The 25,597-nt window shown below is 37.8% G+C and overlaps 1 protein-coding gene across 2 annotated transcripts in view; it reads left to right on the forward strand.

The window, feature by feature from the left end:
• The first annotated feature begins 3,509 nt into the window (after positions 1–3,509).
• LOC150086502 (UPF0193 protein EVG1) overlaps positions 3,510–25,597 on the forward strand; it is a 45,424-nt gene continuing 23,336 nt past the window's right edge. Inside the window, exons 1-4 of one of the 2 annotated variants that reach the window (XM_090371440.1) lie at positions 3,510–3,610; positions 14,237–14,299; positions 18,679–18,846; positions 20,825–20,950. In XM_090371440.1, coding sequence (XP_090227566.1) covers positions 3,514–3,610; positions 14,237–14,299; positions 18,679–18,846; positions 20,825–20,950 — 454 coding nt within the window. In that variant the 5' untranslated portion in view covers positions 3,510–3,513. Of the gene's footprint in view, positions 3,615–14,236; positions 14,300–18,678; positions 18,847–20,824; positions 20,951–25,597 lie in introns of both variants that reach the window. The other variant, XM_090371442.1, reaches the window with a different exon arrangement.

The raw sequence follows: 25,597 nt of genomic DNA on the forward strand, positions 1-25,597 counted from the left end.
TGATCGTGCAGTGCTTCTTTAACCAGTGCCTCCATTAATTATCCTAGAACAGAAGTTAAACTCACAGGTCTATAACTACTTGTGTCAGCCTTTGATCCTCCTTTGTGAATTGGGGTCACATTTGCACATCTCCAGTCTGTGGGTCTCCCCTGATTCCAGGGAAGCTCTCATAATTATGGCTAAGGGTTTGCTTACTTCCTTTGCTGCCTCCTTTAATTTAAGTGGATAGATCCCATCCACCCCGGGTGCCTTTCTTAGTTTAACTTCAACAATTTCTCCTTGGGTAGATCATTTCCGGTTTTTGAAAGATCTGCAAACATTTCACATTTCGCACATTTTTTGAGACTGTGAGGCGTTGGAGAATCGTTCCCTTCGTTTCTCCCTCTAGCCACAGCACTCTCACTAGTCCGTGATCTTTGCTTTTCAGCTCTAGTCTGGGTCATGATTTCCGTTTAAATACAATTTAATTAGCAATGAAATTTAAGAAGATTAATAATATTTTTGATTAATTGATAATATGATAAGCTAACAGATTCCTAATACAGTGTTTCGTATTAGGTTATCTAATTTACATTGATTACCGCAAGGCCTTCGACGCACGGAGTCGAACGCACTGAACATCTGCAAAGTCAATCCCATTAGTGACATCATTACGGTCGAAAACACAAGCCAATCCCAATGAGGATAGAAATCTTTCAGGGGGATGCGCTGAGCCCATTATAGTTCTGTCTAGCACTTTACCCGCTATCCACGATGCTCAACAGTAGGAAGAACGGATATAAGCTCAAAAAAGGACGTAAGAATCTTTACACCCTCACCCACCTGCTGTATATTGATGATATCAAGCTCTACGCGGGAACCGAGAAGCAGCTCTAGCAACTACTCCAGATCACCGAAGAATTCAGCGATGATATTCGGATGGAATTTGGTTCCATCCTAATATCGAATGCAATTCCCGCGGATTTCTGCACGGAAAATTAGTCAACTGAAACTGCTGCAAACTGGTAAAAATATCGAAGCTATGGCAGAGGGAGAGGGCTACAAATACGTGGGGATTATGCAGGCTTAGCAGATATAGCACAAGGAAATTAAGTTCCGTCTGACCAAAAAAAAATACCATCAGAGACTTAGACGCCTATTGAAAGCAAAGCTGAACGGAGGGAATACAGTTAAAGCCATAAACACGTATTCAGTCCCAGTGCTAACTATTATTTATGGGCCACCCGAATAATTAAATTCATTTGCCGTGCTGTGTGTCATATGTCTGTTAATTGCGTGTGCGCTATGGTCGATTTGTCTGTTTTGCTGGAAGAAAAACCCAGATTCTGGGGGGGGGGGAACCTTGCTATCTACGCTTGAGATCGACTAACTCAGCCACGGAGTAAAAAAAGCCCATTAAAGTTCCTCGCATCATCGACGGGATTCGAACCCGGGCCTTTTGCACCTGTTGTGGGGAGGACGGTGACGATACCACTGTGCTGCCCACGCAGACTGTCCCAGTGCTACCATACTCCTCCTTCGGGGTCAATGATTGGACTAACACCGAACTGGAGGATATATAATGAGAACGACAATGATGAGGTGCCGCCGTCACCACCCGAAATCAGCCGTGGAGAGAGTGTATCAATTGCCCAGAAAGATGAAGGAAGTGGGCTGATAGACCACCTTGAGCAACAGAAGACAGCGATAGTTAACCGGAAGAATTACTTTCAGAAACTCACAGCAGCACTCCGCCAGGCCATAAGGAAGATAGACAAGGGGTATAACCCACTCAACCTAAGCGAGGAGTCCCCCCCCCTCAACCAGGAGGCACAAACGAAGCTAGAAAGATGGGCAGAGAAGGCTCTCCATGGCAGACACTACAATGATCTCCATCTAGATCACACAGATAAAATTGCTTCCAATGCATGGCTCACGAGCCGGATCTCTTCCCCATCGCTCTTCCCCGAGACTGAAGGATTCATTCTCGCCATCCTAGACTAGGTAATCAACACCAGGAACTATAGAAAATATATCGCCAAGGAGCCCTTAGCGTTCGATGACAAGATGTCCACGATGCACCTGGCCTCAGAAAGGATCCAACATATCACTGTGGGATATAAAGTGATCACGCAGACTGAGTACAGTCTTAGACACGACCTGGTAGCCAGGATAATACTTCAGAAGCTAACAAGGAAATACCAGTTGATCAATGAAAGTGTACTGTACTACAAGTAGCAACCCAGGCAGGACTAGAGACCCAATCCCACAAGCTGTCCTGGGACCACGCTATAAAAACGGAAATGACAGTCCTGCACATCTTACCGGACATAACCCTTGTGGACAAGGAGCAAAAGACTATCTGTTTGATATAGCGGTACCCAACCCTGGTAACCTACAGAACACCCATGTGGGAAAAATTAGTTAGTACACGGACCTAAGACAGGAGATCAAATAGATGTGACATATGCAACAAGTAACGGCCATCCCGATCATTGTGTCACCCACAGGTATGGTGCCTGCGAAAGACCCTACATAACAGCCTAGCAGAAATAGCTCTCCCAGAGAACACCTACAAGTAACTCCAGAAAGTCGCAATCCGGAACACCCGTAGGATAGTCAGAGATTTTTCCGACCAACAGTCACACCATACATAGTAACAACTACCCTGTATACTTGGTAGCAATACCCGTCACGAAGCGGAATCCCCAAATAGGGAGAAATGATATAAGAGCAATAATAATAATAATACTGCATATGGGTAGAATTATTCCCAGAGAAACGTACCAACAGGGTTGTACTACACTTATGATGGTAGAAAATGACACGACCAGATTCTAATCGTGCAGTGATATATGAAGTTTTCGAAGAAGTGCAGATAGGTTGCTAGAACAGGTCGTCGAGAGTTGTCAATGATATAACGGAATTTTGCTAGTAGAGGAAAGGAGGTGATTATCCCTTTGTATAAGGCAATTGTCAGGCCACGCCTTGAGTTGAAATTCAAATTGATAAAAGGCAGTTGTAGAATAGATGTGGGAAAATTGGCCTTTAGTCAGTGGGTGGTTGATTGCGGGAACACACTTCCATCTGTCGTTGTAGAAGTTGGCAGCTTCAGTAAATTCAAGGCAGCACTAGACAAACATTTGGACCGAATGGATGGGTGAAATGGGAAGGTTTTTTTTTTTTTTTTTGGCTGATGCTGTATAAGTTGATTTTCTTGCATCATATATCTCTACTAATGCTAATATACTCACATCGCTGGTTCAACTAAAACCCTACAACGACCCAACTCCATACTAAATTAAAAATTCCCCGCAATGCACTATCCTTCAAGTACAGTCTATATAACATACTATCCCCCAACTATATGTCTTAATATGTTTGGAGAATAATTCAATTTGCTACCACCCGGAAAGTTTTTAATTGAAATGTGATTCAAAATTTCTGATTTATAATTATTAATAAATCAATTACATAGAGCCACAGGGTAGTAAAGAGTCAAGTTTAAACATTTCAGTTTCTATGGCAACCACAATGGCATCAATGTCAGGTAGCAACTTTAAACCTTTTGGGTTATGGAGCACCCCTCGTCCTTCATCTGTGAGCAAAGAGACCCAAGATTTAGTGAAAAGTAGGTAGAATATAATTTTATGTGATATATATCTTCGCTTTCGTGGAATTTGTTTTAGAGAAAAATTTGTTACCACTGTAGAAGAGAGGAGTGGCATACGAGTATGAATGCCATTATGTGAAATTCATATTTTTTATTTGTAAATTAAATGCTGTGGGGAAACTACCGTACCTCTAGGTTTGCACCCTTCAAGTGACGACTAGTATCGTATGGTTTTTAACGAGTACGAAAAGCCGGTTTGGGGTGGGGGGGGATATGCGCCAATTTCGCTACTAGCTAAGCAGAATTCGGTGAATAAATCGGGTTGTAGTGTGTACAAGATCAACTCTGGACTAGCAAGTGTGCCCTATTCGAATATTCAATGGGCGACCCCCCTCCCCAAAATCTCACATTGAAGATGTAGACATAGCGGTACCAAACCTTGGCAATCTGCAGAAAATCCATGCGGAAAAAATCAGGAAGTACACGAACCTAAGATAGGAGGTCAAAGAGATGACACATCTATTTGATCATGGAGAGGTTTCTTGGCAGTATAGGCGATTGCCTAGTTAACTTATATGGATAGGGTACTCCTGTTCGTTTGTGTGGGAGTTAAAAAAAAAAAAAAAAAAAAAAAATCTGCCCCCTAACAAATGCTGATTTTTTTAATGTTTTACAAATTTTTTTTCCAAATAAATTAATAAAGTGCTGTTTATTTATATGGTTGTTCATTTTAAAGTAACAAAACAGATTATATATACATACATACATACACAAACACACACACATAGTGTATATATATACTGTATAAAAGATGTATATTAAAGAATAGTATTATGGACTAGGACACTGCATTTTTTAGCACAAGGAACCCAATGACCATATTGGATGAATAAGTGAATTGAGAGGATGAGAAGAGAAATTGAACTGCAAATGGAGATTGGAACTAGGGAAAACAGTGAAAATTAAGAGAAAATAATAAGTGGATACTTATTTCTGAATAACTCATGATGTCAACATCCTTGCCAGGTGTCCACTTCTTGCTGTCTTTCCTGTGATTTCAGTGACAATATCATGAGTTATTCAGTAATAAGTACCCTGTTATTATTTTTTCTTAATTTTCATCAATAAATTTGATGAATTTGAAGTGTTGGTCAAGATATCAAAGGTGGATATTGTTGGGATATCAGAGACGTGGTGTCACACTGATATTAGGAATGCAGAATTCGAATTTGGGGAGTACAATGTGTGCAGGAAGGATAGACAGGATAGGAAGGGAGGAGGTGTCATGCTGTTAATTAAGAAAAACATAAAATTAAAAGAAGTCCAGTTGATATAGATGAACAGTGCACTGTTGAGTCAGTTTGGTGTGACATAAGCACTGCAAAAGCAAAAATAAGAGTAGGAGTGTGTTATAGGCCTAATGACTCAAACGAGTACAATGAACAATTGAACAGACAAATAGAGTGGGCTAGTAAATCAGAATGTCTTATAATGGGGGATTTTAACTTCCCAGATATGGACTGGAACTTGAAGGTTGGTGACTCACACACTAGTAAGATTTTTGTGGATTTATTGAATGATTGTTTTCTGCAGCAGCATGTTCGAGAGGCAACCAGAGAGGGTAATACTCTTGATCTGGTTATCAGCAGTGATCATTCGTGTATTAAGAATTTGTAGATAAAGGAACCACTAGGTGACAGTGATCACAATGTACTGATGGGATTTACTTAAAGATATAATTACCACCAGGGGTAAAGGAAAGGGTTTTTGCTTCCGTAAAAGTGAGTACAGTGGTCTCAGACAGTTTTTAAATTCTGTACAGTGCGATCAACTGACGATGTTATCAACAGTAAAGTCTAAGTGGGAAGCATTCAAGGAATTAATCGTGGAAGCTACTAAAAGTTTCATACCTATTGAGAAATGTTGTTTAAGGTTTAGGCCTAAATGGTTGTCAAATGAACTAATGACACTTGTGGCAGAGAAAAAAAATGCATGGGATGCATATAAATTATCAAGCAACTCCGAAGCCTATGGCAGATATAAGCTAGTCTTTAATCAGGTCACAAAGGAAGTTAGGTAGGCGAAGGAAGATTACGAGAAATCTTTGGAAAACGATGCTAAGAAAAACAGCAAGGATTTCTTTACTTATATAAACTCTAAAAGGAAGGGGATGAATCTGATTGGTCCACTTGATATTGATAGTTCAACTGTTGATGATCCTACTCGGATAGCAAACAAACTGAATGAGTATTTTGCATCTACATTCACACATGAGGAGTTATTAAGGTTTGAAAATGGCAGAAGGTTACCAAATTGTAGCTCGGTGCTTAATGATTTTGTAATAACTGAGAGTAAAGTAGAGGAGAAATTATTATTAGTAGTAGTAGTGGCATGTGATGCAAGAAAGCAAACATATGAGCTTAAGCAGCATCAGCCAAAAAAAAAAAAAAAAAAAATTACAAAACAATCCCCTCTAAATATTTGTCCAGTTCCTCCTTAATTTTATTTAACCTATCAACTTCCACAATGACAGATGGAAGTTTGTTCCAGCAATTAACCACCCGCTGGTTAAAGGCAAATTTCTGCACATCTATTCTACATCTGTCTTTCCTCAGTTTGAATTTATGCCCCCTTAGGTTCATAATCTGAACAGTGGAAGAATCCCATCAGAATTCAGCGTGCTCAACCCATTCAAGGCCTTATACACCTCAATCATATCACCCCGCAGATGCCCAATCTCCAGCCACTGAAATTTGCAGAACTTAAGCCTCTCTTGGTAAGAGGATCCCTTCATTCCCCTCACCAATCTTGTTGCCCTTCTCTGTACATGCCCAAGCAAATCTACATCCTTCCTAAAATGAGGCCTCCTGACCTGCACACAATACTCAAGGTATGGCCTGACCCTTGCCTTATACAGAGGGACAATCACCTCATTTTTCCTGCTAACAAAATTCCTGTATATCATTGACAACACCCCATGATCTGCCCTGGCAGCCTGTCTGCATTGCTCAGAAAATTTCATATCTGACTGCACAAATACTCCCAGGTCTTTTTCATTTTCTACCTCCTTAAGTGTAGTACCACACAGTTGATACGTTTCTCTGGGGTTACTTCTACCCATATGCAGTACTTTGCATTTGTCAATGTTAAATTTCAGTTGCCACTTCTCAGCCAATCTGCCCAAATTTTCTAGATCCTGTTGCAGTAACACACTGCCATTACTGTCATTAACAACCCTGCCAACCTTTGTATCATCTGCATACTTCGATACTAAGCCTGATATACCTTCATCAACATCACTGATAAATATACAAAACAACAGTAGACCCAACACCAAACCCTGCCCTGCGGGACTCCACTAATAACATTAGTCCACGAAGAACAGCACCCATTGATTACCACCCTCTGTCTTCTCCCACTTAACCATCCTTTTATCCATTGTAGCAACTTACCCTTAATACCATTCTGCTCCAATTTGTACAGTAGTCTTCCATGCGCAACAGTGTCAAAAGCTTTCCTGAAATCCAAGTATATTACATCAAAATTATTTTTTGCATCCAGTTCCTTTTTAACCACATCATAATAACCAATCAAATTTGTCAGACAAGACTTTCCCTTAACAAACCCATGCTGTGTCTGAATTATTGCTGCAGTCTTGTCTAGATGATCCTGCAATGCATCTTTAACCAGTGACTCCATTATTTTACCCAGAACAAAAGTTAAACTAACTGGTCTGTAATTACTCGTGTCCCCCCTTCAATCCCCCCTTTGTGAATTGGGGATACATTTGCACACCCCCAGTCCGTGGGGATCTCCCTTGAGTCCAAGGATGCTCTCATAATTATGGCTGAGGTTTTGCTTACTTCCTTTGCCGCCACCTTTAATATAACTGGATAGATCCCATCCACCTCAGGTGCCTTTCTTATGTTTAACTTCAACAATTTCTCCTCCACTTTGTTCTCAGTTATTACAAAATTAATATATCAGTTGTATATTAAATAAATAACAATATATTTCTCCATTGGAGCAGTAACTAATATAATAGTCAAGAACCTTTACCATATTACAAGCTACTCATAGCAATTAAAAACTGATTTCAGTGATAGTCTGATAATAATTAAATGGTTTTGCTGAAAATATATGAATAGATGAATTTTGTCTTTCAGTTAATAAGGTATATTAAAGAAACAGCATCAGCCAAAAAAAAAAAAAAACCTCTTCCCATTTCACCTATCCAATCGCTTCAAAAGTTTGTCCAGTTCTTCCTTGAATCTGTTTAAGCTATCAATTTTCACAACAGATGGAAGTTTGTTCCAGTAATCAACCACTCACTGGCTAATTTATATCATCAGAACCAATTAGGCCTATAACATTCTCCTACTCTTACTTACACACCTGCATACACACACTTGCTGGCCTTGGCTTTTTGCCTTTTCAGATGCTACAGCAGTTTATAGGGGAAACCCTGGAGACTACAATTAAAACAAACACACCTTGACCTTGTCCTTTCTGTACATATAACCTAGCTCATTGTGCTGGGCTGGTTTAATGAAATGAATGCCTCTCTCATTCTTGAGGATATTGATTGATAAGTTAAACCTGTTCCAGGGGTTTTCAGTTGCAGTTTTCAAAAAATGAACTACAGTGTGATCTGCCATGCATTGAACCCAGCTCATTATGCTGGGCTTCATTTGGATGTGCTTTGAACTTTGATATGGATTGCGGTCACTGAATTTGGATCTTCAATACAGTCTTAAAAGATGAACTGTAGTGCGATCTGCTATGCATCGAACCCAGCTCATTGTGCTAGTCTTGGTTTGGATGTACTTTATTTTTATTGTGTTCACTGAATTTTGATCTTGATCCTGAAACTTGAACCTGGAACCTTTGCTTCCTTGGTTCTTGGTGATCATTCTGGATTCTGGCAGGCTAGACTTGAATTTTGTTGTGATGTCTGGCATTAATTTATTTACCACTTTTTTTTTTTTTTTTGTGCTCAGGTTTTGGCAGCCAGAGAGTGAGATTGAAGGTACCCATGGCGCCTCCGTAGCCAGGTGGGAAGGAGCAGCAATACATAGCACACGCTTCTTGATTAGACCGGGGTTCGAACCCGTCACCACCAAATACGGAGGATGCAGAAAGGTCAGCGAATGACCACCGCATATCCCGGAGCAATATGGCCTTAGTTGCTAATGCTCCTAAAAACCAAATAACAAATAACAAACAGCAGGTACCCATTGGTATTGCACTACTTCCTGTGGGTGTGGTATTTGTGCAATATACGCATACAGTGATAGTAAACCAGGGCCCAGCTTACATTTTTATTCTAAATAATCCTAAGGTCGGTTACATAGTTCTACAACAACAAGGTTACCAAGGTGAAGATGGGCTTATGCCTGGGAGCCACCCCGATACAAGAAAATACACACTTACATATATAGCAATACACCATATAGCACTGATAATTGGTACTGTTCCATGTTATGTGAAACTGTGCTGATTGAGGTATAATTATAATGGGTTTTAATTGAATGCATACCAGAGAAACAGTCTATAAACAAATTATAATAAATCTGTTTACACAATTTACACTTGATAGCCAATTAAAAGGATTTGAAATTAAAAATATTACAAAAATTTTATTAATAAAAAGGTAACATCATGAGAGATGAGAAAAAAGCTTTAAAAAATCAGTGTTTATTTAAGTATTTCAATAATAAAGTCTGGTGAAGTTGTCTCTTCTTTTTTTGGGATACAATTCTTAGCATCGAATCCCATCTTGTAAAATTTGCCTATCTTGATGCTACATTCAACATCCGGATCTCCATTCATAATTGCCTTGCAGGCCATGTCAACCCCCCCCTCCCCCAAAAAACTTTCTCCAATTCTTCTGTTTAAAATTGTTTTAGTGCCATTTCAGTGTTGTTATCCATTTCAGAATTGTTTTCCTCTTCTTCATATGCAGTTTGCTTGTCAATTTTAAGAACAGTTGCATTATCTAAGTCAGTGGTTTTCAACAGGGTGCTGCAACAACATTCTAGGGGTGCCAAATAATTTGGGTTTAAGTTACTTAAACATAAATTATTTTTTTAAATATAAGTATTAAAAAAGGTACATCCTTGTAATTATATTATTATAATAACTATCATATAACATTTTTTAAATATTTTATATATATATATATATATAGAGAGAGAGAGAGAGAGAGAGAGAGAATCAGATTTAACAGGCAGAAAACTGAGTAGGGGTGCACAAAATAAAATTAATTATTTAACTGGCTTGTTGGTTGGTGGAACAGACTGCCATCCCTTGTGGTGGAGGTTGATAGCCTAAATAAGTTTAAGGCTCAGCTGGACAGGTATTTTGAACGAACAGAGGGGTGAAGTGGGTTTTTTTTTTTTTTTTTGGCTGATGCTGCATAAGCTTGCTTTCTTGCATCAAATGCCTCTACTAATGCTAACTGTGCCATTATTAAAAAAAAGGTCGAAAACACCACTGATTTAAGTAATTTGCTTGTGAGTTAGTGCAGTCATGTACATTGGCAGTGTTCAAAGTTTCAAATCCCAAGTCTTTTCCGATCTTCACAGTGTCTTCAACATTCTGAATTTGCGATTTAAAACCAGTGAAATCATTTGCCAAATGGGGCAAAACATGCTGCCAAACAGAACTCATGTTGTTGGCAGTGATTTCTAGCCAAGATACAAATATATTTTTGATCGTATTTAAAGGGTTAAAAAATAAATTGTGAAATGAAAAGTTTGAAAGCTATCATGTCATCCTATCGGGATGGAATTAAGAATACTGAACGTTGTTGCACGTTGCTGCTTAATGCCTGAGGCACAAGTGCATGTGAGACAATAGAGTTGGCACTGCAGTATGTATGTATGAGTTCCTAGGCTTCGCAGCATGTATGTAGAATACGTGTCTAGGCTATTGAATGAGTTTTAATATGTACAGTAAATTTTTGACTTAAACTTAATTGAAAACCGTGTTTGGGCTATCAACTAGAGTGCCTGCCCATTATGGAAGGTGTGTTCGTGACCATTTGAACAGGCGTTTTGGGCGTCGATGGATTGGCCGTGGTGGACCCTTTGCCTGGCCCCCACGCTCACCTGCTACTACTTTCCCGTGACGTTTCCGGTTATGGGTTCCTATGCAATTCACATTCCTTTAGATGTTACCTACCTCCCCTAAACATTTGTACCAATATTTTTGAGACACCCTGTATACAAGATTTATTTACTTATTTTAATATGCTCTCTGTACAATCTTAGTTCGCGCTACTCCTGTTACCTCTAAATGATCCATAATCGCACAAATTTTGATGCACATGCACAAACGGTGGTCCGGTACATTTTTGTCTGGGAAGCGTTCTCCATAAATTCGTTGAATGGCTCGTCCATTGCCCTCTGCTAATCCATACACTGGGTGCATGTCTGTCAGCTCACAGTTCGTATATCAATGCATGCTCTTCGTGCGGTGACTACCGCGCAGTCTACCAACTTAGGGTGAAGTTTCCGGTTATGGGTTCCTATGCGATTCACATTTAGATGTTACCCCCCCCCCCCAAACGTTTTTACCAATATTTTTGAGACACCCTGTATAAATTTATGTATATAACCTTGTATATAAATTTATGTATATAACCTTGTATATAAATTGATGTATATAAATTGATGTATATAATCTTGAAATTTTAAATCGTGTGTAATAAATAAATGAATGAAAATGAAAAAAAAAAGTCTTTTCTGTACACCTTGTACTTCCCGAATTCAAATTCTGCATTTCTTATATCTGTGTGACACCATGTCTCTGATAACCCAACAATTTACGTCTTTGATGTCTTAACCATTACTTCAAATTTATTGAATTTATTTACTATACTCCTAGCATTGGCGTACATGCAGGTATACATGCACTTGTTCTTACTCCTAGTTACCCGAACACAGCCCATGTATATACTTGTTCCATAATGACTCTCAGCAGTTCTTGAAATCCTCAGCACCTTTCTTTCCAGGCTGCTGCTCATTCCAATAGAAAGCAGTAGAAGAATCACTTTCACCTTTGACTGCGGCTATTGTTATTCTATTAGTCTGTTTAACCCCCAAGCTAGCATTTTTTCGACCACCTAACACTGCCTTGATAGTATTAGCAAATATTCTTGATAACGCTAGCAAGGCATTTTTAAGAAGCAGTCTCTCCTGTTAACAAGCACAGACCACATTGAGAAAAATTCTACTCTATGAGGCTTGAAAATTCTCTCCAGGGCCTAAGTGATTGACAAGGCTCTCATCATATACTCACTCCTAATATATCTGGACAGAAGTGCAGACACTTTCAAATTTAACCCTAACTCATGACTTTTTTCCAATATTGACCTGTACTTGTTAAGTAAGTCTGCAGATCTCCTACTCTCAGTGTTTTTAGTGCTGTCGTGTACAACAATATCGCCGTTTGTACCTTTACAAACGGCGTTTGTCCCTGGCAGACACACCCTGGTCCTATTTCACCTATCCTTTTTGCACAGTATATTTCCCATTTCCCCGACAATAGAGTCACCGACAGCATTGTAGTGTTAGCTGTGAAAGTCCTTTTGCCTGGCGGCCATCCTGAAGTATTAAAAAAAATGTAATAATAATGTTATGCATAAAATGTTTTAGATTGACATAAAAGATAAACTGATATTTGGTAATGCATTTACACAATTTGCTTGTAGGTAGTTGGGTCAAAGATTAATTTTCAGTAACTTAAACTTAGTTTTTGGGACCATCACCTCCCCCACTGCAAAATTTGTTTTCATTTTATTTTTGTATAGAGATGACAGCAAAGTAATACTGAATGAATATGATTTAAAAAGTGCAAATGATTATTTCTTTACTTGAGCTACTTTTTATAAAAAAGCTCAGGTAAACAATATAAATATGCGATTTTGCACTGACAAAAATAAATTTAAGATACATTTTTATTGTCATATATTTTCATATATTTTTTTTAATTATGTGACCATTGTATGGTGGTTTGATTTAGATTTAGCCAGTGCTTTTCATTTTAAATATTAAGAATTATACACTCAGTGGTCACTGGATTATGACCAATTACCTAATACCAGGTAGGGTCACTGTTCACACAAATAACAGCTTTTATTTACCTAGGCATTGACTCCACTGGATGTCTGAAGACATCAGTAGGGATCAATGGAAAGCCATGCTGCCTGCAAGGCTTTCCACAGTTTCGGAATAGATGCCAGCTGCATGTACATATGCCCCACTTCCCATTCAAAAACATCCCACACGTTTCCAATTGGATTGAGGTCATTCGAATTTGGAGGCCAATCAAGATATGAGATTTCTTCACTATGTTCCTCAAGCCACTTGTGCACAGTGGCAAGCTAAATGACATGGCACATTATCTTCTTGGAGGATCCCACTTCTGTCCAGGAAAAAATGCAACATGGCAGGATGCACAGTCTCCTAAGAGCTGACCTGTACAAAATGTGTAGACCTTGCAGTGAAACATTGGTTCATATTCACCAGGGGGTCCTAGTTCTTGCCATCAAAACATGCCCCATATTAAGCAACCACCACCATCTGCCTGGATAGTGGGGCACTCTGCATGACAGGTCTATGGACTCATGTTGCTTGCGCTACACACAACGGCATCTGTTGGTATGTTGTACCATATACTCATCCGGCCAGCACACTAATTTCGAGTCCTCCAGTGTCCAAACAGCGTGTTGTTAACCCCACAATGTTCATCTTCGATGATGATCAGCGGTGAGGAGACGGGTGTCTTTTGGGTTGTCTGCTGTAGAACCCCATATGTCTGAGTTTGAAGTGCATTGTTGGGATATTTCACCCCAGGGGCTCATATCTGGTGAGTATGGGCTTGGCACACCCAGGGTCCTGAGCTGGATATCATCATTCTTCTCTTTCTTGGTGATTCCTTTCTATTTCTCTCTTTCTCAGGGTAACTCAGGAATATTTTTTGGCTTGTGCAACATAAGCCTCAGGCTTCCTTGCACCATATGGCTATTAATAATAATAATTGTTCTTGCATTCCACATATTGTATTGCAATGTCAACTCTTGCACAGTGATCTTCTGTTGATCCCATACAGCATGCTGCACCCTTCACTCACCATGAACATCCACCTTGTGTAACCCTTTACAATTCTGTGAGCAGTAAGTGGTTTGACCCATTCAACACCGTTCTTTATTCACCTTAACCACAGTGGGCTGTGAGAAACTAATTAGACACTGTTTCTGATATGGAAGCACCTGATGCACAGTTTCCCATAAGCATGCCCTTTTAAAACTCTGTGATCTCTTTAATGTGTTCCATAACTGCTATTTGATCACTTTGACTTGCACAACCAGATGCAAGTTACCGCTGATTTAGTGTATGAAGCTGTTTGGTTTTCTATATTGCGAGCTATGCGGCATAGTCTATTACGGATGGGGTAGTCATAATTCAGTGACCACCGAGTGTATATGTCAGCAGTGTTTTCTTTCCAGAATAGCTTGTTAGCATGTTTGTGTTAAATTTAATTGAAGAGCTGAGAGAGAGAGAGAGAGAGAGAGAGAGAGAGAGAGAGAGAGATAAACTGGTAAAAGTGCTGTTTATGCATTTTTTCCTCCTATTTCAGCTATGCTACAGGAAGCTCGTTTATCCATGAAACTGCAACGAGAATTTATGAAAGCGGTTACAAGTATGTATTGCTTCTTTAATTTTTACTTTCAAAATGTTAAAACATTACTTTGAAATGTAATATTGTAACTCATTACAAACTTGAATCTCTTCATAAAGAGCACATATACCACCACTAGGTTACTACATACTTTTTGCCATGTTCTCATAAGAGCATGTAATACATTGTTTGCTTGAAAACAGATCTAAAAAAGAATCTGCCTCTTGTAAATTTAATTGTACAGTTTGTATGGTTAAGTGGCAAATTCCACAAGGATTGCATTCCAGGTTTTAAATTTTGCATATTTTAAATCGAATTTCCCCATAAGAAATAACAAAAGATGTGAATATTGCTTTCTTCTAACGTTGAATATAAGGAGAAAATAAAGATATCATTCGGTAGTATCTTTATTATCCCAGACAAGTGGATGGGAGAAGGTGGACCAGTTGTTTTTATTTTATTTTTATTTTTTTATTTAGTTCATTTAAAGTTACAAACAGCATCCATGATTGCAGTATATGATAGGGATCACCTAGCGTGTACTGCTTGGTTCCTCATTCACCTTAAACTGTTCCTATTGGCATACTATTTATGGACTGTGTTAAAAGATAGTTTACTAGTGGCAACTACATTATTTGTAGAAAATGAGGGCCAGAATCTTTGAAATGGATCTGCAAGATCATCTAACAGCAATTTTCACCTAGGGTTCCCCTAAGGAATACCTTATTCATTCCAGTTTTCCAACTTGTTAGGAAAATTGAAATTAATAGGTGGTATTAGTATTAATAAGGCAGAATGATGCAAAGAAGCAAACTTTTTTCTGCATCAGCCAAAAATAAATAAATAAAATAATAATAATGACAAAAATTCAAATGAAAGAGAATATTCATACTATTCCCATTTAGGTAATCATCAAATTCTGCTTTAAATTTAGTTAAGACACCTACCCCAGGGGTTCACATCTGGTGAGTATGGACTTGGCAAACCCAGGGTCCTTAGCTGGATATCATCATTTTTCTCTTTCTTGCTTTCTTGGTGATTCCCTTCTATTTCTGACTCTCTCTCTTTCAGGGTAATGTGGGAATTTTTTTTTTTTTTTGGCTGGTGCAGCATAAGCCTCAGGCTTTCTTGCACCACCATATGGTTAATAATAATAATAATAATAATAATAACGCCACCATATTAGAAGGCACCTTATTTCATTGTTCGACTGCACACTGCTCATAGATGAACTTTATGATATGTAATCTTCTGTTATTCCTTTATATTTTATATTGTGCTCCCTGGTTCTTGTCTCACTATGAAGGAGAACAGACCTTCCATATTCATTTTACTCAACTCCTTCAGCACTTTATACACCTTGATCAAATCTCTCCTTTGCTCTCCACATCTTCTGAACTGTGCTTCATATGTGAATTTATTTGCATTCAGTGACTAATCTGGTCACTCTTCTTTGAGCCCCTCTCCAGAAGGTGTATTAACTTTTTTTTTAGCTGCACTCTCCAAGCTTGAATACAATATTCCAAATGTGACCTAACCATCATCTTGATGATAATGACATCCTTCTCTCTACTGAAAAGGTACTATAAATCATAGATGGAACACCATGTACTTTTCTAGCCATCTGTTTACATTGCTTTGAAAATTACATGTCAGATTGAATCATAACACATGTCTTTTTTGTCCTGAACCACTTTTAGTTCTTTTCCTCCCCCAGCTTATACATGACTCCAGGATTTCTGTTCCCCAAATGCATAAACTTACATTTAAAAGAATGAAACTTTAGATTCCACTTTTTGGACCATATGCAACCAATCCAAGTCTTTTTGAAGCATCATTATCTTGGTTTAGATTGTTAACCATCCTTCCCACCTTGATTGGATACTATGATGCAGTCACAAAAGAACTGGATGCAGGGAATAACTTTGATATTATATACTTGGATCTTAGAAAAGCTTTTGATACTGTTGCACATGGAAGACTGCTGTACAAATTGGAGCAGTGTGGCATTGGAGGCAAATTGCTGCTATGGATAAAGGGGTGGTTGAGGGGGAGAAGACAGAGAGTGGTAATCAATGGACACTGCTCATCGTGGACTAATGTTATTAGTGGAGTCCCTCAGGGTTCAGTATTGGGTCCATTATTGTTTTCTGTATTTATAAATGATATTGATGATGGTATATCAAGCTTAATGTCCAAGTTTGCAGACGATACAAAGGTTGGCAGGGTTGTCAAGGACACTACTGACACTATGCTGCTGCAAGAGGATCTGGAAAGGTTGAGCAGATGGGCTGAGAGGTGGCAAATGAAGTTTAACATTGACAAATGTAAAGTACTACATATGGGAAACAGCAACCCCAGAGCAACGTATCAGCTCTGTGATACTACACTGACAGTGGTAGAGAATGAAAAGGACCTGGGGGTAATTGTGCAGGCAGATATGAAGTTCTCTGAGCAGTGCAGACGGGCTGCAAGAGTAGCTCATGGTGTCTTGTCAATGATATACAGGAAGTTTTCTAGCAGGGATAAGGAGGTGATTATTCCCTTGTATAAGGCAATGGTCAGGTCACACCTTGAGTACTGTATACAGGTCTGGAGGCCTCATTTCAAGAAGGATGTAGAGCTGCTGGAACGCGTACAGAGAAGGGCAACAAAATTAGTGAATGGAACAAAGGGTTGCTCTTACGAAGAAAGGCTTAAGTTTTGCAAATTACAGTGTCTGGAGACTAGGCACCAGCGAGGTGATCTGATAGAAGTGTATAAAGCCTTGAATGGTTTGAGCATGCTCAATGCCGATGGGATTCTTCCTCTTGCTCATATTCATTTGTCTTTTTCTGTCCATACCCCTAAAATTTCTGCTATAATCCAAGGATTATTTGGTTTCGGTTTAGTTCCCAAGGTTTCTAAAGCTGCATCTTTAGTCATCCATTTAGTTTTCTCCCATATATTTTCCACAGATGATGAATAGTTTATATCTTGTAATTTTTCTTGTGGTGTTTTTCCATAAATTTCCTTTACTTTGTCTTCTTCAAATCTTGATGTAATTAGGCTTCATATTTTTAAATTTCCATTTAATTATTGCTGCTTGCAGTTCATGGTTGGTGTCAAAATGTTAATGCTAATGTTAAAAGCAGCACATTAGTGAAGATTCTGATGTGCGAGAAGTTGGGACTCTCCGTAATCATCAGTGAGGATGCAATGCCAAAACTTATGCCTTGCATTCTCACTTATTTTAGCCATTTACCATAGATAAATGGCTAAAATGCATTGCATTCCTTTGTGTTAAGATTGATTGGTATGTCTCCCATAAGAAATAACCAATTTCACTAGCAACTTTGCAGATAGCTAAATGTTGATCACTCATGATCAGATCACAAACATGAGATTAAATCATTGGTTTTTGAAATTGAAGGGTAGCCATCGTGTAGATCATTTTGTACAGACAAGTGGCCCTCTTTAAACTTTGTGAATAACTTAGTATCTTTCTCTAAAAGCTGTTTTTGTGGATTTCTGTTGCACCTTTTTCCTAATTTGAAACAAACTTTGATACAAATTCAGTGCCCATTTTTAAAATGTGACAAAACTCATTAGCATTAGTAGAGGCATATGATGAAAGAAAGTAAGCTTGCAAGTGCGTAGCATCAGCCAAAAAAAAAAAAAAAACACCCCTTCCTGTTTCGCCCATCCATTCACTTCAAAAATTAGTCTAGTTCAGCCTTGAATTATTTAAGCTGTCAACTTCCACAACAACAGATGGAAGTTTGTTCCAGCAATCAACCACCTGGTGGCTAAAGGCAAATTTCCGCACATCTATTCTACAACTGTCTTCATTCAATTTGAATTTATGCCCCCTTAGGTGGAATCTGATCAAGAGGAAGAATCCCATCAGCATTAAGCTTGCTCAAACCATTCAAAATCTTATACACCTCAATCAGATCACCTTGCGAGTGCGTAGTCTCCAGATGCTGCAATTTGCAGAACTTAACCCTTTCTTGGTAACAACAGTCCTTTTTTTCCATTCACTAATCTTGTTGCCCTTCTCTGTACTCATTCTAGTAGCTCAATGAGTAAAACACCTCATATTCGAAACATGCTAATTCAGACTGACCACAGATAAATGGGTGATACATGTGTTACTAGGTCTAGATTCATTGTGAAACAATTTGCAACACTATACATAAATTACTACACCATAATTTAAAGATACAAAGTCAGTCCCCAAACTTTTTAATCTCACTTTGTACCCAAATCTGAAATTGTATCTTTCTTCTTCTATGATTGCCGGGCTATTTTTAAAAATAAAGATGCATATTTGTGTACATTCAGTGAGATTACCAAAAGTACTTTTATATTAAAGAGATTTTTCTTCTATATTTTGTCTATGGCCATGGTTCATTAAGGTGGAAAAAGTTTGCCATGTAAAATTAAATCTGAAGCTGCAGTAAAGGTAAAAAAGAAGAAACCCCAAAAGCCAGCCCTGACATCTCGACCTGGACTGAGACAGAAAGAAGTTATTGAACAGTCTGGTGCTTACGAAAGGGAGACTTTTAGGCCAATTCCATCATTAGGTTTGTAAATATATATTATGCAGTATAAACTTTTTTAATTTCTTTACATATTTTCAATATATTTGTATCTATATAGGGCTATTGTGATGAGACATTTTTGCGGTGTTTTATGGAATTTTCAGTAGAACATTATAAGATGCTTAATATACAAGTATTTTTATCAGTCGAAAATAAGATATAATGGGGTTTTTTTTTGTTCTTTTCTGTACAGTTCTCTTTATGTACACTCTCTCATATAGTCATCGGTTTTACTATTCAAACATATTTTATCATGCTTCTACTATTTTTTTTTTTTACTGAAAAAATTGCCAATTAAAAAAATTATAATGGTATTCTAATTTTCTTTCTTCCATCCCAATGTTCTCTTGGGAAGCTTTCATATAAAGTAACATTTTCAAAAGTTTTATTTGATCTCCCCCATTAAAATAAATGGGTATCCTGGATGCACTTCTTATTTATGAGTATATGAAAATAATTTAATAAAATTTAATTCATGGTAGCATTTTTAAATACAGGCAACCCCCGTATAACACAATACTTTTACAACACGGTTTCGCTCTAACGTGATTGATAAATTGCGGCAATCCTTGCACAACATGGTTAGAGAATTTTGGTAAACTTTGCATAATGGTATTTTTTGAGCTTTTGTGTGGGGATAACCTGCTATTATGTTGGATGTAATTTTTCAACCTTTTCCACTTTTTTTGAATCCCCACTGTTGACTCACTAGTCAAAAAAAAAAAAATTATTGAGAAATCCCAATATTTTATTTTGTTGGGAAATTCCCTTGTTACGTTCTGTGCTATTAAACTTGTGGAAAAATTTAGATTTCAAAGTTTTGCCGCCTCTGTAGCCAGGTGGGAAGGAGCAGCAGTGCGTACCACACACTTCTTGATTAGAGGGTTCGAGCCCGTCACCACCAAATACGGAGGATGCAGAAAGGTCAGGGAATGACCACCGCATATTCCCGGAGCAATATGGCCTTAGTTGCTAATGCTCCTAAAAAAGAAAAAGAAAAAAAAAAAAAAATTCAAAGTTTTATTACTATTGAATAGCACATCAGGCCATTCAAAAGATTTAAGTCATCCAAACATTGAAGTTATGTTCCTACCACCACAGTTGTACTGGGTTAATATAACTTCTTTCATTCAGCCATTAGATGAAGGCATTATATCCACCTTTAAAACTCATTCCATCAGAAAATCATTACAATGGATTTTGGAAAAAATTGATTCCGAATCTATTGGACTAATGGAGGCAAGGAAACATTTCTCAATTGTGGACTGTATCAGAATCATAGCTTTATCGCTGAAAGAAGTAAAACCGTCAATGTTAAAGTATAAATGCCAACAAAATCTAGTAAATTACTCTATTATGTTTAATGCTTTATGTATTTTCTATTCTTTCTTAATTAATATTTGTGTGCAACACTCTGCTCTATTTGTTATTGTATTAGCCAGTATGGTATTCCTTTTTGACTTTTGCACCCTACTTCTTTTGTTATATATTTCCTCCCTCCACACACACTGCTGTAAACCAGTATTATGTAATTGAACAAAATGGGCTGGAGGCTTAAAGTTCCTTTAGAATTTGTAAATGAAGCAACTAGTTAATAAAATATGATTTATTGCATTCCATAATGATCTGTAATTTTTCCATTACACTGTATGTCATACAGTGCAATTATCTGACGCAAAAACCTTGCTTTGAAACAAACAAATTGACTGTAATCAAACAATATCTTATATGTTTCACTACAAATGTTACTTTTTTTTTTAAGGTGATGCAGTTTTTGTCTGCCATTTTATATGTATCCTTCCTAATATGAACATCTTCTAGTAGTAATATTAGCAAAATTTTTTCCTCTTAAAATTTGATACTAGAGATTTATAACTTACACAGCAATTGACATATACCAAATATAGTTTGTATAACTTATATTCAAAGTATTTTAGATATTTATTTCTTCTTCATTTAGTTCGACCTGAAAAAGAAAAAGAAAGGCTCCAAAATTTAATGACATATGGTAAAGAAACTATTCCATCTTATGTGTCAGGATATAAATTAGCTGATGATATTCATGATATTGATCGTTTTGATGAAGGTATGTTGTTCATTGCATTTACTGCTGTATCTAAAACATAAATAATATTTTGACATATGTATGCATTTGCTTAAGTATTTATGAGGTATTTCTGTATATTTTTAAATCAAATTTCAAAGCTTTGAATTCTGATATTTCAGTCTCTTAAAAAATGATAGAGTAGAACATTGTAAATCTGGCATCCTCAGGGACATAGCACATTCCAGATTTTTGAAAGTTTTGATTTTTCTAAAGTTATGTCTATAGTCTAAGTATTCAGAGATAATTCATTTATTACTTATTTTTATTAGATAACACAGTAGCTGTGATCTTTACAGATAAATAGTTACCAACTATAAGTTAAAATGTTAACCCAGTGGGTAGTGTACTTGCCTAAGAAATAAAGGTCATGGGTTCAAACTCTGCTTCCAGTATGGGTATTGCAACTGACTAGTGTTTTTCAATATGAGGTATAAATAGTGCAATATGATTTCAGCAATCAAATTGCCTTAAAACTAAATACGTTCTTCTGTACTACTAAGTATTATATTGTGAATTGAATGTCTTGCAAAATGAATGATTTTATACATTGTAAATACATAATATCAATGAGATAGTCTAGGAAATTGGTAATTGGCATTTGGAAATTATTAATGGAATATAATGTATACATTTGGCATATGCGATGTTTCTTTTTAAGTTCAGCCAGCCTATTTTCCCTCTGCCCTTGTATGGTGAGCGGCTTTCTATGGTAGCACATGCTGCCTATGTCAGAGACAAGGTGAAGCGGTTATATGCCAAGCTCCGGCGAGTTACGCGTGTTGAATGGGGTATAAAGGGGTGTGCCCTCCACCTTCTTTATGATAACATCTTTACCCCGATTTTGACTTATGCTGCTGGGGCTTGGGGAGGGTGTATTGAACACTCTCATGTACGTAGAATCTTGTCTTCGGCACAGAGGTTTGCTCTTCTGGGGATAACCCGGGCTTGTAGAACTGTGTCCACGGATGCTTTGTGCGTCCTTGCAGGGAAAATGCCTGCAGAATTAGTAGTGGCGCAGTTTGCGTTGCGATATGCTCTTAGGCGGGGAATTACCAGAGTGATTTTTGGCGTCCGGTCATGCCCGGTGGGGCAGCTGGTTGTTTTCCCTGGTATAACAGCAGAACGGGGGAGAATCAATGATGAGTTAAGTGCTATATGGCAGTGTCAATGGACAAACTCTGAGAAAGGTCGACATTTGTATGCCTTTATGCCCTCGGTCCATATTGTGAGTAGGGAGCGATGCTCCTGGCTCCGGTTTGGGTTTGCAGCTGCTGCTGTGCTTACGGGGCATGGCCTGAGGTCAAGGCTGTTTCGTTTGGGGTTGTCCCTTACGGAGTTCTGTGAGTGTGGAGAATCTGAGACTGGCCTTCACATCTTGCTATATTGTCCTTTATATGAGGACTTGAGAGCGAGGTTGGACTTTGGGACGCTCGCTCTCACTGAAGGAAATTTAAGTTATATTTTTGTAAATAATGAATTTCTTTGTTCCTTCTTAAATTTTGCAAAGTTGGCTTATGGTCGCTGCCGGGCGATGCCTGGATGGTAGTAGAGACCTACCTCCTCGTGGTGGGGACGGCAACTTGTGGTGTGTGATGTGATTGCCCATCCCCACTGCAAGGCTAAATGGTCGAATAATAGTTTAATTTCGTTGATTTTGAGTTGACCACATTGGTCTTAATATATTGGTTTTTATTTTAAGTTAAGACTGATGTATTGAATGAGAATTGGTTGCATATGGATGAAAATCCGGGTGGCAACTGAGATGGAAGCTCACTCAAATGAAATGAAATGAAATGCCCTTGTATGGTTGCCTACCTTCAGAGAAATATTCAAAAATTTCCTCCACAATTTTTTAAGGTTCTACTGTAATTGTTATTATTATTAGAGAGAGAGAGTAGAAGGGAATTACCAAGAAAGAGAATAATGATGATATCCAGCTCAGGATCCTGGGTGTGCCAAGCCCATACTCACCAAATGTGAGCCCCTGGGGTGCCCAGTGATATGAAACTTGTGGCCCATGGGCAACATCCCAAAAACTATTCTGTCTGCCAAACCCAGTTTACTACGTGAGCAAACCAGCTTCTGTTGTAATGCTGAGTTTAAGGCAAAATTCAATTAAGAGAATTTAATAAATGTTTAGAAGTGCTTTTGCATGGACAAATATCCTTATCTTACTAGAAGGCAAGTGTAAGTTTATTCAGAAATACTTATATCTGTGAGTGGGCTTTTTTATAAATGAAGTCAAACGAATATAGTAATTTTCAGTGTTTTTAAATGTTTGCATTTTTAAATGTTTTTGTGTTCTCAGTGTAGTAACTTTCAATGTTTGTTACATTTAATTATTTCCTGATGTAAGAAAATATGATATTTCTTCTTCTTCCATACCTTAATCCCATTTATTTGAGGTCAGTTTTTTGAGTTATTTGTATCTTGAGTCAAGTCCTCTAACTCTGCACTCCTTGTTATTTTCCATGACCCCTAACCATGTCCTCTTCAGTTGTCCCCACTCTTTTCCACCTTCCACCCACAAATGCAGGATCTTATTTATCAGTTCATTTTGGCCCCTTCCTTTATATGTCTGAACTATGTCAGCCTCCCCTCTTTAATTTTATCCTCAATTGGCACCATCCTTAGTCTTCCTCTAGCATATTAGTTTCTCATTTTATCCCTTCTAGTAACTCTGCTCATCCATCTTAACATTTGCATTTTTAACACATGCAGCCTTTGTTCTTGTTGCTTCTGGTGAGTATGGGCTTGGCACACCCAGGGTCCTGACCTGGATATCATCATTCTTCTCGTTCTTGGTGATTCCCTTCTACTTCTCTCTCTCTCTCTCACACACACAGGGCAACTCAAATTTTTTTTTGGCTGGTGCAGCATAAGCCTTAGGCTTCCTTGCACAATATGGCTCATAATAATAATAACATAGCTGGCCTCACAATTTATAAAACTTCAGCCTAATTGGAATTCTTTGGTCATGCAACACCCCACTTGCACTGTCTCCACTTCATTCATCCACCACAAATTCTGTTGGTCACATTCTCATCTTGTTGCATTACTGAAGATATTTAAATGAATTTCCTTGCTTTATCACCTACTCCCCTATTCCTATCTCCAAAATTGCATTTCAGGTATTCTGTTTTTCTCTACTAATCCTCAACCCATGAGTACCTGGTCAGTACCATATCATCAGAAAACATCATACACCTGGCATATTCCCCTGAATGTTACCTATCATTTCATTTAAAGTCACTGCAAAGAGAATTTCGGACTTAGAACAGAACTTTCACGTAAACCTGCTCTCACTAAAACTCATCAGTCTTCATAAACCCTCTTTACTGTAGTCACTGCTCCCTCATACATATATTTAATAAATATATTCAATAATTTTGATTGATCCCCAAGGTACTACTTCTCTAATAACTCTCTTCAAAACCTTTTTCTTGGAATCCTATTATAAGCCTTTTTCAGGTCACTAAAAACTAAGTGTAAATCCTTTCTTTTCTCTCTGTACTTTTCCATCAATTTTCTCATACAAAAGATTTTTTCAATGGTTGATCTACGTAGCATGAATTCAAACTGGTTCCTTAAGATCTCTTCCTCCTCCCTTAACCTGTGCTTAATGACCAATTTTCATATCATCGTAGCATGGCACATAAATTTGATTTCCCAGTTTTGTCCCCTTTATTTTTATATTTTGGAATAACAAAGCTTTGCCTCCATGAATTTGGCATTCTGCCTTCCCTAATATTTTATTACATAATTCCGCCAACCATTCAATTCTTGAATGTCTTGGTCCCAAACATTGCCTTATACTCTATCTGGTTCTACAGCTTTCATTACTTTTCATTTTTGACAGAGTCATTTCTACCTCATGAGTTATTAGCATGCTCATATGCTAGCAACTCATAAGGTATCAATTCACTATGTCACAATTAAAAACTTATTATTATACAAGAGGTTGTGGCCCACCATATAAAGAATGTATGAAGTAATGTGAAAACAAATCAACTTTAATTTAATGTAGTTACCTCTAAGGGTTGCACACACTGGATGTAATATTATTATTATTATTAGTAGTAATAGTAGTAGTGAAGTATTAGCCAAAAAAAAAAAAGAAAAAACAATTCCCCATATCACATGTCCATCCCCTCAAATAATGTCTGGTTTCTTCCTTGAATTTATTCAAACTACCCACTTCCACAATATCAGCTGGAAGTTTGTTCCAACAATTAACCACCCAGCTGAAGGAAAACCTGTGCACATCTATCCTGAAATCATATTTCCTCAATTTGAATTTATGCCCTTCATAAATTCTGAGTCTGAGCAGAAGGAAGATTGCCATTAGCATTGAGCTTGTTCAATCCATTTAGTACCTCAATCAGATCACCTTGTAGGTGCCTAATTTCTAGATGCTGCAATTTGCAGAACTGCAGTCTGTCTTAGTAAGAATGCCCTTTTGCTTCCTTCACCAGCCTCATTGCCCTTCTGTGCACCTGTTCCAGCACATCTGCACCCTTTCTAAAATGAGGCAGCCAAACCTATATCATACTTAAAATGCTGCCTAACCATTCCCTTATACAACACAATACAACAATCACTTCTTTATTCCTGCTATAAAACTTC

This window comes from Mastigoproctus giganteus, chromosome 4 (genome assembly GCF_048544385.1).
Source record: "Mastigoproctus giganteus isolate SK-2022 chromosome 4, ASM4854438v1, whole genome shotgun sequence".
Taxonomy (NCBI): Eukaryota; Metazoa; Arthropoda; class Arachnida; order Uropygi; family Thelyphonidae; genus Mastigoproctus; species Mastigoproctus giganteus.